This window comes from Rana temporaria, chromosome 3 (genome assembly GCF_905171775.1).
Source record: "Rana temporaria chromosome 3, aRanTem1.1, whole genome shotgun sequence".
Classification (NCBI taxonomy): domain Eukaryota; kingdom Metazoa; phylum Chordata; class Amphibia; order Anura; family Ranidae; genus Rana; species Rana temporaria.
Genome location: NC_053491.1, coordinates 111,611,104 through 111,625,733, shown reverse-complemented (window position 1 = coordinate 111,625,733; position 14,630 = coordinate 111,611,104). Strand labels below are relative to the sequence as shown.

Genomic DNA, 14,630 nt, shown 5'->3' with positions numbered 1-14,630 from the left:
CAGGGATAAAGTTGTGGAGAAGTTTAAAGCAGGGTTAGGTTATAAAAAAATATCCCAAGCTTTGAACATTTTTACAGAGCACTGTTTAATCCATCATCCAAAAATGGAAAGAGTATGGCACAACTGCAAACCTACCAAGAGACTCTGATACTTTGCCAGATTAGGGTAAATGGCAGGTTAATATAGTATACAGGATTTATTTAGCGCCAACAGATTACACAGATAAAGGGGGACAGTACCAGTGGCGGTTCGTCCATAGAGGGTGCTGGAGCGCCGCCCCCTCTGGCTCTCACCGCCACTGAAATAACATAGATTCATGCATTGCACGAATCTATGTTATTTTCGCCGCTGTTATTCAGATGGTCGGCGCTCATGTCCGGCCATCTGAATAACGCCAGCTGGTTAGCTGTACGGAAATATCTATCAAAGCCAACAGCTCTTATAGGCTTTCTCAATACAGCCCTCGGGTCCCGGAAGCTTATTAAGATGACAGGCGTCTCAGCCAATCAGGTTGGCCGGTTCTGGCTACCGGTAACCTGATTGGCTGAGACGTCTGTCAGTCATCGAGGGCGAGAGAAGACATCGTGGGACGTGGATGCCTAAAACCAGTAAAGGTAAGTGCCGGGCGGGGGGGGGGGGGGGGGAAGCAATTTACAGGGCACAGTGGGGACAATTGGCACAGCGGCGACCATTGGCACAGTGGTGACAATTGATGGCACAGTGGCTGCGTTTAATGGCATGGCACAGTGGTGACAATGGATGGCACAGTGGCTGCATTTAATGGCATGGCACAGTGGTGACAATGGATGGCACAGTGGCTGCATTTAATGGCATGGCACAGTGGTGACAATGGATGGCACAGTGGCTGCGTTTAATGGCATGGCACAGTGGTGACAATGGATGGCACAGTGACTGCATTTGATGGCATGGCACAGTGACTGCGTTTAATGGCATGGCACAGTGACTGCGTTTAATGGCATGGCACAGTGGTGCGAATTGATGGCACAGTGGCTGCATTTGATGGCATGGCACAGTGACTGCGTTTAATGGCATGGCACAGTGGTGCGAATTGACGGCACAGTGGCTGCATTTGATGGCATGGCACAGTGGTGCAAATTGATGGCACAGTCAGTGGCTGCGTTTGATGGCATGGCACAGTGGTGCAAATTGATGACACAGTGGCTGCGTTTGATGGCATGTAACAGTGGCTGCGTTTGGGCACAGTGAGACTGCAATTTTTATTCAATACAAGAGGGATCAGATGGCCTTGCTCATGACAGCTTACAATCTAAAATGTTTTCTTGAAAATGCCGATATTGACCTGCAATGAGCTTAACAACTACCACCATTGCCCTTGGGATATGCCCAGTTCTTCCCAGTATAGGGGATCACCTTGTGTAAACTCTGCCACCATCCAACATGGAGTTTATACAGGTTTGGGCCACCAGTCTTGATGGAGGAACAGAGTGGTGGGGGAATGCCAGCAAGGTAAGTGTCAGTGGGGGGAATGAACCTTCATGAGAACCTGTAATTTTGCCCATTTAGAGTCTCTATATGGGAATTGCCATTGATTACTTTTTTTTAACAAAGCTGTAAGTACCGCAGTCTTACAAGGTTGTAGGAAAGTAAGATATATAAAGGAATATGCGGTTCAGAGACAGATTTTGAAGAAATACTCTTTTGACCGAAGCCTAAATGATAATGCAGCCATTGAGTTTGTCCTGCTATTATGTTCTTTGTCACATTTTTCATTATCTTCATTCAAGTACACAAAGTAAGATTGCTTAAAACAAGGCGCACTTCCCCTTTTTGTCCCTTTATCCCAGGGGTCTCCAAACTGCGGCCCGAGGGCCAGATGTGACCCTTTGCTAGACTTTATCCAGCCCTTGGTGCTTTATTCCTCCCACTGATATGAGGCACTATTCTTCCCACTGCTGGCTTCACATCTATGGGTTATAGTAACACACTTTACTACAATGCACAGCACAGAAACCAGCTCTATATTGCAGTGCCATTCCGTTTGATTGGCACTCCAATGCAACATGTCATCTAATCACAATGCACAGATGGGAACCATATGTGTGTTGTCATGCATTTATAAAAAGATTTAGTTCCCATTCATACGTATACAATATCACAATGAGCGATTTGTGGCGTGTGCTACAGTGCCATTCATTTTGAATGCTACCATGGGACAGTATGAAACTCTCAGGCAATTATATATATAAAATCTGATAACTCAGATAAATCCGATTAATGTTGGCTCAAACTTGTCTTGCATACACACGGTCGCACAAATGTTGTTGGAAATTCCGAACGCCAAGAACGTGGTGACGTACAAGACGTACAATGGCACTATTAAAGGGAAGTTCAATACCAGTCGTGTTAGTAGAAGTTTGGTGAGAGACGATTCACGCTTTTCAGCCTTGTGCTTTTCAGTCCGTTACAGCGTGACGAATGTGCTATCTCCATTACGAACGCTAGTTTTACCAGACCGAGCGCTTTCGTTTCGTACTTGATTCAGAGCATGAATGGAATTTTGTGCGTCGGAATTGTCCACACAATTTTTGTTGTCGGAAATTCCGACAGCAAATGTCCAAAGGAGCCTACACAACCGTGTGTACGCGGCATTAGAGGTATCATCTTTTGCGTATACAATTTTGGTATGGTATACAATTCACTCAATGAAGGACAGGTCCCAAATATTCTTCTGTTGTCAGTAGGGTTGTGCCGATACCGATACTAGTATAGTATCGGTACCGATACCGAGCATTTGCCCGAGTACTTGTCCTCCGTGCATCTGTCCCCCTCTCTTCTCCCCCTCCGTGCATCTGTCCCCCTCTCTTCTCCACCTCCGTGCATCTGTCCCACTCTCTTCTCCCCCTCCGTGCATCTGTCCCACTCTCTTCTCCCCCTCCGTGCATCTGTCCCACTCTCTTCTCCCCCTCCGTGCATCTGTCCCACTCTCTTCTCCCCCTCCGTGCATCTGTCCCACTCTCTTCACCCCCTCCGTGAATCTGACCCACTCTCTTCACCCCCTCCGTGCATCTGTCCCACTCTCTTCACCCCCTCCGTGCATCTGTCCCACTCTCTTCACCCCCTCCGTGCATCTGTCCCACTCTCTTCTCCCCCTCCGTGCATCTGTCCCACTCTCTTCTCCCCCTCCGTGCATCTGTCCCACTCTCTTCTCCCCCTCCGTGCATCTGTCCCACTCTCTTCTCCCCTTCCGTGCATCTGTCCCACTCTCTTCTCCCCCTCTCCGTGCATCTGTCCCACTCTCTTCTCCCCCTCTCCGTGCATCTGTCCCACTCTATGTCAGAGGTCTGTTAAGACCCCTGATATCTCACCATAGCCCCCCAACAGGGCTGATAAAAAATAATAAAACAATTGCAAAAAATAATTAAAAACATTTTGTTTTTAAATAATAATAAAAAAAAAACAACAACACACTGACACTGTCCCCACATCCCACCCCCCTTAAAAAAAGAAAGCATTGTAAAAAAATATATATTTTTTTTAAAATACTGCCACTGTCACATGAGATTAAATAAAAGTATCGGTAATCAGTATCGGTGAGTACTTGAAAAAAAGTATCGGTACTTGTACTCGGTCTTAAAAAAGTGGTATCGGGACAACCCTAGTGTTCAGTACACTGGGAAAGGAATGTTGGGGTGGTCTGGATCAGGTGGCCTGGAAGCAAATCTGGCAAACTACAGCCCACTGTACTATCAATCCCTCCACCATAGATTCCAATTATAACTTACTAATGCATTGCATGTAAGGACCCAAATTGGTTTGCAAAGTTCACACCCAGTGCTTCCAGCCTATGTTTTTGATGCTGTTTGGCTCCAGGCACACATATCCTTATTTAGTGGGCATGCCCCCAAATCACACTGTAATGGACCAATGTCTTCTCCTTTACATACTCACTATTTTCCAAAATACCCAAAAGAAGCATTGCTCGATTTAGGGAAAGACGTACTCTCCCTCCGCCTCTCTCCCCGTCACTGCCCCCCTTTACCCGTTATGCTGGGCTCCCTTCAAATACTGAAGAATATTCAAAAACATTAATAAAAAATCACTCAAGTTTGAAGCTCATGACAAAATACATAAAAACACTTGTTAAAAAAAAAAGCCTGAAATACAACAAAGTGTGAATGGGGCCTATTAGAGTAGATAAATAATAGTGATCTATTGCCAGTCCTAGAGTGTTTCATATGGTTTGTGCACCACAGTACTTACTGGTCTGATCTACTTGTTTTCATTGAAGAACCTTTAATGGCCCGGATTCACATACATTGGTGCATATTTATGCCGGCGTAGCGTATCTAATATGCGCTACGCAGACGTAGCGCAGAGAGGCAAGCACCGAATTCACGAAGCACTTGCCTCCCAAACTGCGCTGGGTTCCTTCGACGTAAGCTGGCGTAAGTGGAAGTGGGCGCGAGCCATGCTAATGAGGCGTGACCCCATGCAAATGATGGGCCAAGCGTTATAGAAGTACTTAAAACGAACGGCGCATGCGCGGTCCCGTGGCCGCATCCCAGTGCGCATGCTCAGAATCACGTCGAAACATCCCTGGCTTACATCAATATTCTAACAAAAAAACATAAAAATCTATTTTCTTCCTCAAATTAGATATTACAATGAGGGTTTATCCCAGATGAAATATATATTATATATATATAACATCTATAAATAAATAAATATAAGAAGATTTCCTAATGGTAACCAAATTAAGAATCACATGCAATCAGCAAACGCCATGACCCCCCCTCTACTCCTCTGTGCATTGAACGTGACATTACTCCTAATATGGAAGATTTTATTGAAAAGCGAAACCAACGTAACTTTTGGAACAGAAAGAAAATCTGGATCTTTGTCTTTGTAATGTAATTTGGAAGTTGTAGTCGGATTTCCTTTGTGCTACATTCATTTTCCTTATTTTTCTGCTAGAAAGAACTTCCCTCTTTAGTAGGCCTTAAAAAAAGTGTAGGCCTCAGGCACTGTGCTCACAACTACCAATAGAGACTCCGATCCCGACAGTGTTATAACATAGTAAAGGATCTCCCTATTTATCAACATACACAGAAGAGACAAAACGCACGTCTGTAGAAAATGCCATAACACTATTTCTATTGTTATTTCAAGAGACACTAAACTCTGGTTGAAATCTATTCATATACATATTTCTACCTCAAAAAAGTACCTTCTATTGCTCTCAGCCTCTTCTAAATTCCTTTTTTTGTTGTTGCTGTGATCTGACTTCCTGTGGGGCTCTGTTTCCACTACTGTGAGTTGTTGTGTAACTTGACACATGTGAAGTCGCATGACAAATCAATACCCATGTATTTCAATGGTTCTAATTGGTGCGACTCAATTCGCAGCGACTCCAAAAAAGGTTCTTGCACTGCTTTGTTCCGACTTCAGTGCGACTTGTTCTCATCACATGGTTTTCACTGGTCGCATGACATTGCATCAAAAAATCGCGACTCTGGGGTTGCAATAGTGGAAACAGAGCCTTTTGCCCTGTACACACGATCAGAATTTCCGATGGGATAAAATCCGATGGAATTTTCCGTCGGAATTCCCTTCAAGCTGTCTTGCATGCACACTGTCAGACCAAATTCCGACCGTCCAAAACGCGGTGAAGTAAAACACTACGACGAGCCGATCAAAATGAAGTTCAATGCTTCCGAGCATGCGTCGACTTAAATCTGAGCATGCGTGTTTTTTTCCCCCCATCGGAAAAAAAATAAAACATGTTCTATTTCTTAACTCCGATGGAAAAAAGTCTGATGGGGCCCACACACGGTCGGAATATCCGATGAAAAAATTCCATTTGACTTTTTTCCTCGGAAATTACGATCGTGTGTACTCGGCATTAGGCTTATTTCACACTTGTGTGACTTGGGCAGGGACGGACTGACCATTGGGACTCTCGGGCACTGCCCGAGGGCCCCATGCCACGAGGGGGCCCCATCAGGGTTGCCAGGCTCAATAAAACCAGGGACAGTATGTAAAAATCTGGTTTTTTTTACATCTGTCCCTGATATGTCCAAAACCAACATGCTTTTGATGTGAAAATCCTGAGATTTTAGCTGCCCTGCCTATGCAATGCCTCCTGGCGTGGTGGCCATCTGTAAGCCCGGGGGCCCCATAATCTTCTATTGCCCGGGGGCCCCATGAGTTTTCAGTCCATCCCTGGACTTGGGGTTTGACTTGTGAGACCCCAAGTCGCAGGACATGTGAAATTCAATGTATTTCTATGAGAGCCGTTCCTACCGACACTACAGAAGTTGCTACGACTTCAGAAAAAGGTTCCTGCACTACTTTGGTCTGGCTTTTGATGCAACTTTTTGTTCAGACGATGTAAAGTCAGATTAAAGTCACACCAAAGTCGCGCTCCAAAGTCGCACTGGAAATTGTGCGACTTTCGAGATGCGCTAATGTAAAAGGTGCCTTACAGGGTGGCTACTTTCATTCTCCACTGTAAGTAGGAATGTAGCCACCCTCTCTTGCTCACTCCTAAGATGGTCTAGGTCATGGGTCTTCAAACTATGGCCCTCCAGTTGTTCAGGAACTACAATTCCCAGCATGCCTAGTCATGTCTGTGAATATCAGAGTTTTACAATGCCTCATGGGATGTGTAGTTCCGCAACAGCTGAAAAGCCGTAGTTTGAGGATGCTGTGGGGTTTGTAATGTGCAAAGAGCAATGAACCTGACTGCAACTAACGTGTATTGTTTTTTTTTGTTTGAAACAAACAGGCCGAAAAAAAAAAAAAAAAAAAAAACGGATTCCAGGGCCATTACTTAGTGAATGTGTACAGGTTATTTTTGGAGAATAAGGATATGGTGTAGAGTCAATTTTGCGCTTTTGGCCGTATCTTATAAATCCAGCGTATTTCGGCAGGGAGCCCCCAAGTGCTGCATACAGCTGCCTATAGAAGTCAATGGCTATACATGCATATGAGCGTACACAGGCAATCTGTGGCCAGAGTTGTACGCCAGTGCACATGTGCGTATTTTTGGGCTTTTATATCGTACAAACATATAGCTGTGTAAAGCCTCCGACAGCTGTGTGCCAGGAAATATGCCAGAATCTACGTTTTATGGCCATGTGTATGAGCCCTTACTTCATTCCCTATGCTCGACCTTCACTTGGCACAGTGTACATTTTCTGCTCCTTTGGTGGTCAATCAGCCTCAGTGATGATAAAGGCCTCATGCACACAGGACTCTTTTGGAGGCATTTTGTGTTTTTTTTTCTGCCTCTAATGTTAGCCTATGTGTTTGTGCACAGGCATTTAGCGTCAGAAAAAAAAGAAAAAAAACCCAGGCCCAGGGTGTTAAAGAGAGGAATGCTCCAGCATCAAAAAAATGCTTGACTTGCCTAAATGCGCATAGACGCATCGAAACGCTATTTAGCACTAGGTGCGTCAAGTGCTTGGGCGCTCATAATATTCTGCCCATTGGAATGAATGAACGCCCAAGTGCTTGCAAAACACTGCTTTATCCTGGGTTCACACTTGTGAAGCGGGATTCGGATAGGAATCGCACCGCATTCCCATTTAAATCACATGCGATTCTTTGCAGTGCCCATTCGTTTTGTATGGCCTCAATTCGCACTGCAACAAAATCGGATCGTGTGGGTGTTCACACTCACGCGATCTGATACTTGCAATCGCATTGCGTTTTGCGACCTGTTTTGGGGTGTCATTCATTTGACACAGGTGGCAAATCGCATGAACAGAGTGCGATTTTGCGACCTGTTTTGGGGTGTCATTCATTTGACACCGGTGGCAAATCGCATGAACAGAGTGTGATTTTAGCGCGGTGCGGGAAATGTTCAGGATTCGCTGCGCTTAGGCCCTGTTCACACTGGTACGATGCCAGACATTGCATGCGATTCGCAGCGCACTGCTGTTCACATTACATGCAATGTCTGTACAGATAGTATGGCTGATATCGCACCGCATTCCATCCAAACGCGCACAGGACCCTTTTTTCTGTTCGGACCAGAATCGGATCGCATGGGTGCTCACACATATGCGATCTGATTCATGTCCGAACTGTCAGTTCGCAGTGCGTTACGCGAGCTGAAATGGGGGTGTCGTTAACATATGACACTCCCCAGCAGTTGGCATATGGCAGTGTGAACTGCCGTGCGAGACGTGTGCGATGCGGGAAGCCGCAGTGGATTCGCATCGCACCAGTGTGAACCGGGCCTTAGGCTTGGTTCACATTGGTGCTGTGCAGGAAACCCTGCGATTCCTGTGCGGGTTCCCCCTGAATCGCAGGCGGTTCACACTGACATCTGCGAACCGCTGCGGGTGTCAATGTAAAGTTAATGGCACCCCCAAAATCGGTTCGTAGATCGCAACACTAACTGTGAAATGGTACAAGAATCGGATCACATGGGTGTGAACACCCATGCAATCTGATTCCAGTGCGGACCAAAATATGGGTCCTGCCTCATTTTAGTGAGAATGCGATTTTGCATCGCACAGACATCGCATGTGGTGCGAATTACATGCAATGTCTGGCATTGCACTAGTTTGAACGCAGCCTTACATGTGAGCCAGGCTAATGGCCCGTATACACCATCCGAAAACGGTCGTCCGAGGAAGAATCGTACGATTTTGGGATCGTGTGTACAATACTCTTCGAGAGCCGATCACGTCAGTTCATCCGATATTATTCGATCGGACATTCACGAAAATGTTCCTCGTACGATACCAGATCGTACGATTTTCGTTTAGTCAGTATAGTTGTCGTCCGGAAATGACATCACTTCCGATTTTTATTTCTGTCGTACGGGAATTTTCATGATTTTAGTAACCTATTCAATATCTACTTGCGACTATTAAGCGAAAAAAGTCGTATGATATTCGGATCGCGTGTACTGGGCATTAGGCAAGTTTTTACTTCCACTGGAGCATAGGCCTTCCAGGGTCCTATGTGCATGGGCCAAATCATTAGCTCAAACTTTCTGCTCCAACTACAATAACAAAAACAAATAATAATAAACATTGTAACAAATGAGAATGTTTCTTTCACTATAACACAAACACAACACTAGGAAAGGAAAACACGGGATTCAGTTTAGTGACCCCCCCACCCCAGACCACCCATGGGCAGGTAGTGAATGAGCCCCAGAGTTTTGCTCACCATAGGACCCAGCTACATACCTGACCACCCATGGGCAGGTAGTGAATGAGCCCCAGAGTTGGGCTCACCATAGGACCCAGCTACATACCAGACTACCCATGGGCAGGTAGTGAATGAGCCCCAGAGTTTTGCTCACCATAGGACCCAGCTACATACCTGACCACCCATGGGCAGGTAGTGAATGAGCCCCAGAGTTGGGCTCACCATAGGACCCAGCTACATACCAGACTACCCATGGGCAGGTAGTGAATGAGCCCCAGAGTTTGGCTCACCATAGGACCCAGCTACATACCAGACCACCCATGTGCAGGTAGTGAATGAGCCCCAGGGTTGCGCTCACCATAGGACCCAGCTACATACCAGGCCACCCATGGGCAGGTAGTGAATGAGCCCCAAAGTTTGGCTCACCATAGGACCCAGCTACATACCAGACCACCCATGGGCAGGTAGTGAATGAGCCCCAGAGTTGGGCTCACCATAGGACCCAGCTACCTACCAGACCACCCATGTGCAGGTAGTGAATGAGCCCCAGAGTTTGGCTCACCATAGGACCCAGCTACATACCAGACCACCCATGTGCAGGTAGTGAATGAGCCCCAGAGTCTGGCTCACCATAGGACCCAGCTACATACCAGGCCACCCATGGGCATGTAGTGAATGAGCCCCAAAGTTTGGCTCACCATAGGACCCAGCTACATACCAGGCCACCCATGGGCAGGTAGTGAATGAGCCCCAGAGTTGGGCTCACCATAGGACCCAGCTACCTACCAGACCACCCATGTGCAGGTAGTGAATGAGCCCCAGAGTTTGGCTCACCATAGGACCCAGCTACATACCAGACCACCCATGTGCAGGTAGTGAATGAGCCCCAGAGTCTGGCTCACCATAGGACCCAGCTACATACCAGGCCACCCATGGGCATGTAGTGAATGAGCCCCAAAGTTTGGCTCACCATAGGACCCAGCTACATAGCAGACCACCCATGTGCAGGTAGTGAATGAGCCCCAGAGTTGGGCTCACCATAGGACCCAGCTACATACCAGACCACCCATGTGCAGGTAGTGAATGAGCCCCAGAGTTTGGCTCACCATAGGACCCAGCTACATACCAGACCACCCATGTGCAGGTAGTGAATGAGCCCCAGAGTTTGGCTCACCATAGGACCCAGCTACATACCAGACCACCCATGTGCAGGTAGTGAATGAGCCCCAGAGTTGGGCTCACCATAGGACCCAGCTACATACCTGACCACAGCAGGAGCTTGTCATGAACTTCTTCTTGGGTAAAGGAGTCCTCAGCCAGGGCAACAGAGGTGAAGGCATAGGGCAGAGAAGATCCCAGGCAGATGTTGTATTTGAGGGATTCACAAGTGGTGCTCTTCTTGCACCTATCCATGTACAGGGATTCATTGAAGCGAATCTCTCCAGAAACAAACATAAAGAAGCTGATCAGCACCATCCAGGAGATTCTGAGCCCCATGGAGGAGGACATGTTTAGGAGGGGAATGGGGGTGGGGTAGTTGGGGAGGGGGGGGGGGGCAGGAAGACTATCCTCCAGAACAACACAAAGCAGGAATGGCCCCAAACTGCACACAGCTGTGTCTCAATGTGATGGGGACAATGTTCTTCCCTCCATCACAGTTCCTCCAAGTACTCGGCATCCAGAGGAAAGTCCAGGCATGCAATGGCAGACAACAGGGGACTTTTCTCTCCCAGAAAACTTGCAGGAGAGGAGTGGAAGAATGTAATGTGATCCAGGCTCTGGGATGGCAGACTCCCCTCCTTCCCTCCTCTCCCAGCCCCAATCTGGCTTCGCACTTTAATTCACACTTCGGAAAGTGTCCCCTTTCACTCCTTTAGACACTCCAGGCTCCCCGGGGTCACCTCTTCCAGGACAGATCATGGAGAAAGCTGCGATCCCGCTTGGCTGATGATCCTTCAATAGTCCTAATAAAGGCGCCCTATGCAGATTCTGGGGGTGGCCGGGGCTCTGAGCGCCCCCCCTACACAAAGAAGGGCCATGTTTTCCCAGGTCCTGGAGTCCGAAAAGTGGATCTCCTCTCTGTAGATCCTCAAGGATCTCATGAGTTGGGATCCCTATACTCTGTTTTCTTCTTAAAGGAGCCGATGGAATGTGTCTGCTGGAAGGAGCAGACAAAAAAAGTTTCCCATTTGCCCTCCCCAAATTGTGAGACAAGGAGAAGGGTGCTGATTGGCAGGACAATGTGCTGATCACAGCATCATCACTGCAGTCCTCCTTGCTGGGGGAGTCATGCTGGGACATCTCCTGGCTGGGGAAGACTTTGCAACCTATTCACATCTCTTTATTAATATATACAAAGTCTCTTTATATATATATATATATATATATATATATATATATATATATATATATATATATATATATATATATATATATATATATATAGCACAAAATCTCTTTACATATATATATATATATATATATATATATATATATCACAAACTCTCTTTATATATATATATATATATATATATATATATATATATATATATATATATATAGCACAAAGTCTCTTTACATATATATATATATATATATATATATATATATATATATATATAGCACAAAGTCTCTTTACATATATGTATATATATATATATATATATATATAGCACAAAGTCTCTTTACATATATATATATATATATATATATATATATATATATATATATATATATATATATATATAGCACAAAGCCTTCCCCAGGTCTAAGAAAAGTGAAGAGGCTGCCATTGGTGACCCCTTCCTCAAAATGCTAGTTGTGTGTCTGTCCTTGACCTGGAACACGCATGCATTTAGGCTTGCGTCACATCTATGCATGTGCGGTTGATGCCTTTTATGGCGCATTTGGTCTTTTTTTTTATGCATGTTTTGTTATTTTTAAATCAATTTTTTAATGTGTTTTTTGGGAGGTGTTGATGTTGCTAGGAGGGAGTGTTTGTTGTCATGCAGAAAAGCGCACCAAAAATGCATGTAAGGCTAGGTTCACATCTATGCGTTTTTTAGTGCCTTTTGTAGAAACAAACTACAGTCCATTTAACATAGTTTCCTATGGGACACATTCACATCTATGCGTTTTTTAGCCGCTGCGTTTTTGCTAATAGACAAAAAAACAAATAGACTGTTCTTGTAGTGCGACTTTGATGTGACTTTACACTCTCTGGCACTCAAGTAGCATCAAAGTAATGCAGGAACCTTGATGTGTCCATGTTAGGGTTAAGGGCTAGAAAGTGTTAAGGTTAGGGCTAGAAATAGGGTTAGCGATAGAGTTAGGGTTAGAGAAAGTGTTAGGGTTAGGGCTAGAAATAGGGTTAGCGATAGAGTTAGGGTTAGAGAAAGTGTTAGGGTTAGGGCTAGAAATAGGGTTAGCGATAGAGTTAGGGTTAGAGAAAGTGTTAGGGTTAGGGCTAGAAATAGGGTTAGCGATAGAGTTAGGGTTATAGAAAGTGTTAAGGTTAGGGCTAGAAATAGAGTTAGGGTTAGAGAAAGTGTTAGAGTTAGGGCTAGAAATAGGGTTAGCAATAGAGTTAGGGTTATAGAAAGTGTTAGGGTTAGGGCTAGAAATAGGGTTAGTGATAGAGTTAGGGTTAGAGAAAGTGTTAGGGTTAGGGCTAGAAATAGGGCAGGGATATGCAATTAGCGGACCTCCAGCTTCTGCCTCTGGGTGTCATGCTTGTGGCTGTCAGAGTCTTGCTATGCCTCATAGGGGTTGTAGTTCTGCAACAGCTGGAGGTCCGCTAATTGCTTATCCCTGAAATAGGGTTAGTGATAGAGTTAGGGTTAGAAAAAGTGTTAAGGTTAGGGCTAGAAATAGGGTTAGCGATAGAGTTAGGGTTAGAGAAAATTTGACTTAATAAAATGTGGTATGAGCACAGCGCCAACGAAGGGCACAGTCAGTGACATCAATGGGCACAGTGGCGACAATAGGCACAGTGGGGACAATGGGGACAATTGGCACAGTGGCATTAATGGGCACAGTGGCGACAATTAAAGGGCACAGTGACATCAACAGTGGTGACAATAGGCACAGTGGGGACAATGGGCACAGTGGGGACAATTGGCACAGCGGCGACAATTAAAGGGCACAGTGGTGACAATTAAAGGGCACAGTGGTGACAATTGATGGCACAGTGGCTGCATTTGATGGCATGGCACAGTGGTGACAATTAATGGCACAGTTGCTGCGTTTGATGGCATGGCACAGTGGTGACAATTGATGGCACAGTGGCTGCATTTGATGGGCACAGTGAGGCTGCAAATTTTCTTTTTCGTTTGCGCCCCCCCAAAAATTTTGAGCACCAGCCGCCACTGAGCAGGACGCTACATACACATACTACAGCTGCTGGCTTTTAATAATAGGACACTTAAATGTCCTGAAGTCCAGCGATGTTGGCACCCGCAGCTGATGTTTCCATCAGCTGCAGGTTGTAACATGAAATATCTATGCCCAGGGAATTTTTTGATACACTTTAATTTCAACATCTTCTACAGTTTCTTTTCCTTGTACTATTTGTAACAATTTAGTTGTACTTAGTGTCAGTTCTCTTTCAGATTCTAAAGTCTGACACACAGGTTTTTTTTTCCTTTCCTGGACGCCTTTGCTGCTGGCAGGAATAAAGCAAAAAATACGTGCCTAATGCCCAGTACACACAATGGGCCAGATTCAGAAAGAGATACGACGGTGTATCTCCTGATACGCCGTCGTATCTCTGAGTGCGCTTGGTCGTATCTATGCGACTGATTCATAGAATCAGTTACGCATAGATATCCCTAAGATCCGACAGGTGTAAGTGTCTTACACCGTCGGATCTTAGGCTGCATATTTACGCTGGCCGCTAGGTGGCGCTTCCGTTTGTTTACGCGAGGAATATGCAAATGACTATTTACGTTGATTTAGAAACGAACGACCGCCCGGCGTTTTTTTTACGTCGTTTGCGTTCGGCTTTTTCCAGCGTAAAGTTACCCCTGCTATATGAGGGGTATGTGCGGCGTATCCTATGATATGTATGGCCGTCGTTCCCGCGCCGAGTTTTGAATTTTTAGCGTTGTTTGCGTACGTCGTTCGCGAATACGGCTGGACGTAATTTACATTCACGTCGAAAGCAATGACGTTTTGCGAGCATGCGCACTGAGATGTTTTCACGAACGGCGCTTGTGGCGTACAAAAAAAAGGCAAATACGCGGGATCAAGCAAAATTTAAATAAAACACGCCCCAACATCCCCATTTGAATTACGCGGCCTTACGCCGCAACACATACGTTACGCCACCGTAACTTAGGGCGCAAGTTCTTTATGAATATGGAATTGCGCCCAAAGTTAGAGCGGCGTAATGTATCTAAGATACGTTACGCCGGCCGGACAGATACGCCATTGTATCTGAATCCGGCCCAATGAGATTTTCGGGCAAACAATTGTCC

The 14,630-nt window shown here is 45.7% G+C and overlaps 1 protein-coding gene across 1 annotated transcript in view; it reads right to left on the bottom strand.

Annotated features, from left to right (window-relative positions):
• Window positions 1-11,357, bottom strand: part of SMO (smoothened, frizzled class receptor) — a 48,940-nt gene extending 37,583 nt beyond the window's left edge. Inside the window, exon 1 of the mRNA XM_040343244.1 lies at window positions 10,416-11,357. Coding sequence (XP_040199178.1) covers window positions 10,416-10,662 — 247 coding nt within the window. The 5' untranslated portion in view covers window positions 10,663-11,357. The remainder of the gene's footprint in view (window positions 1-10,415) is intronic.
• Window positions 11,358-14,630: the final 3,273 nt, after the last annotated feature.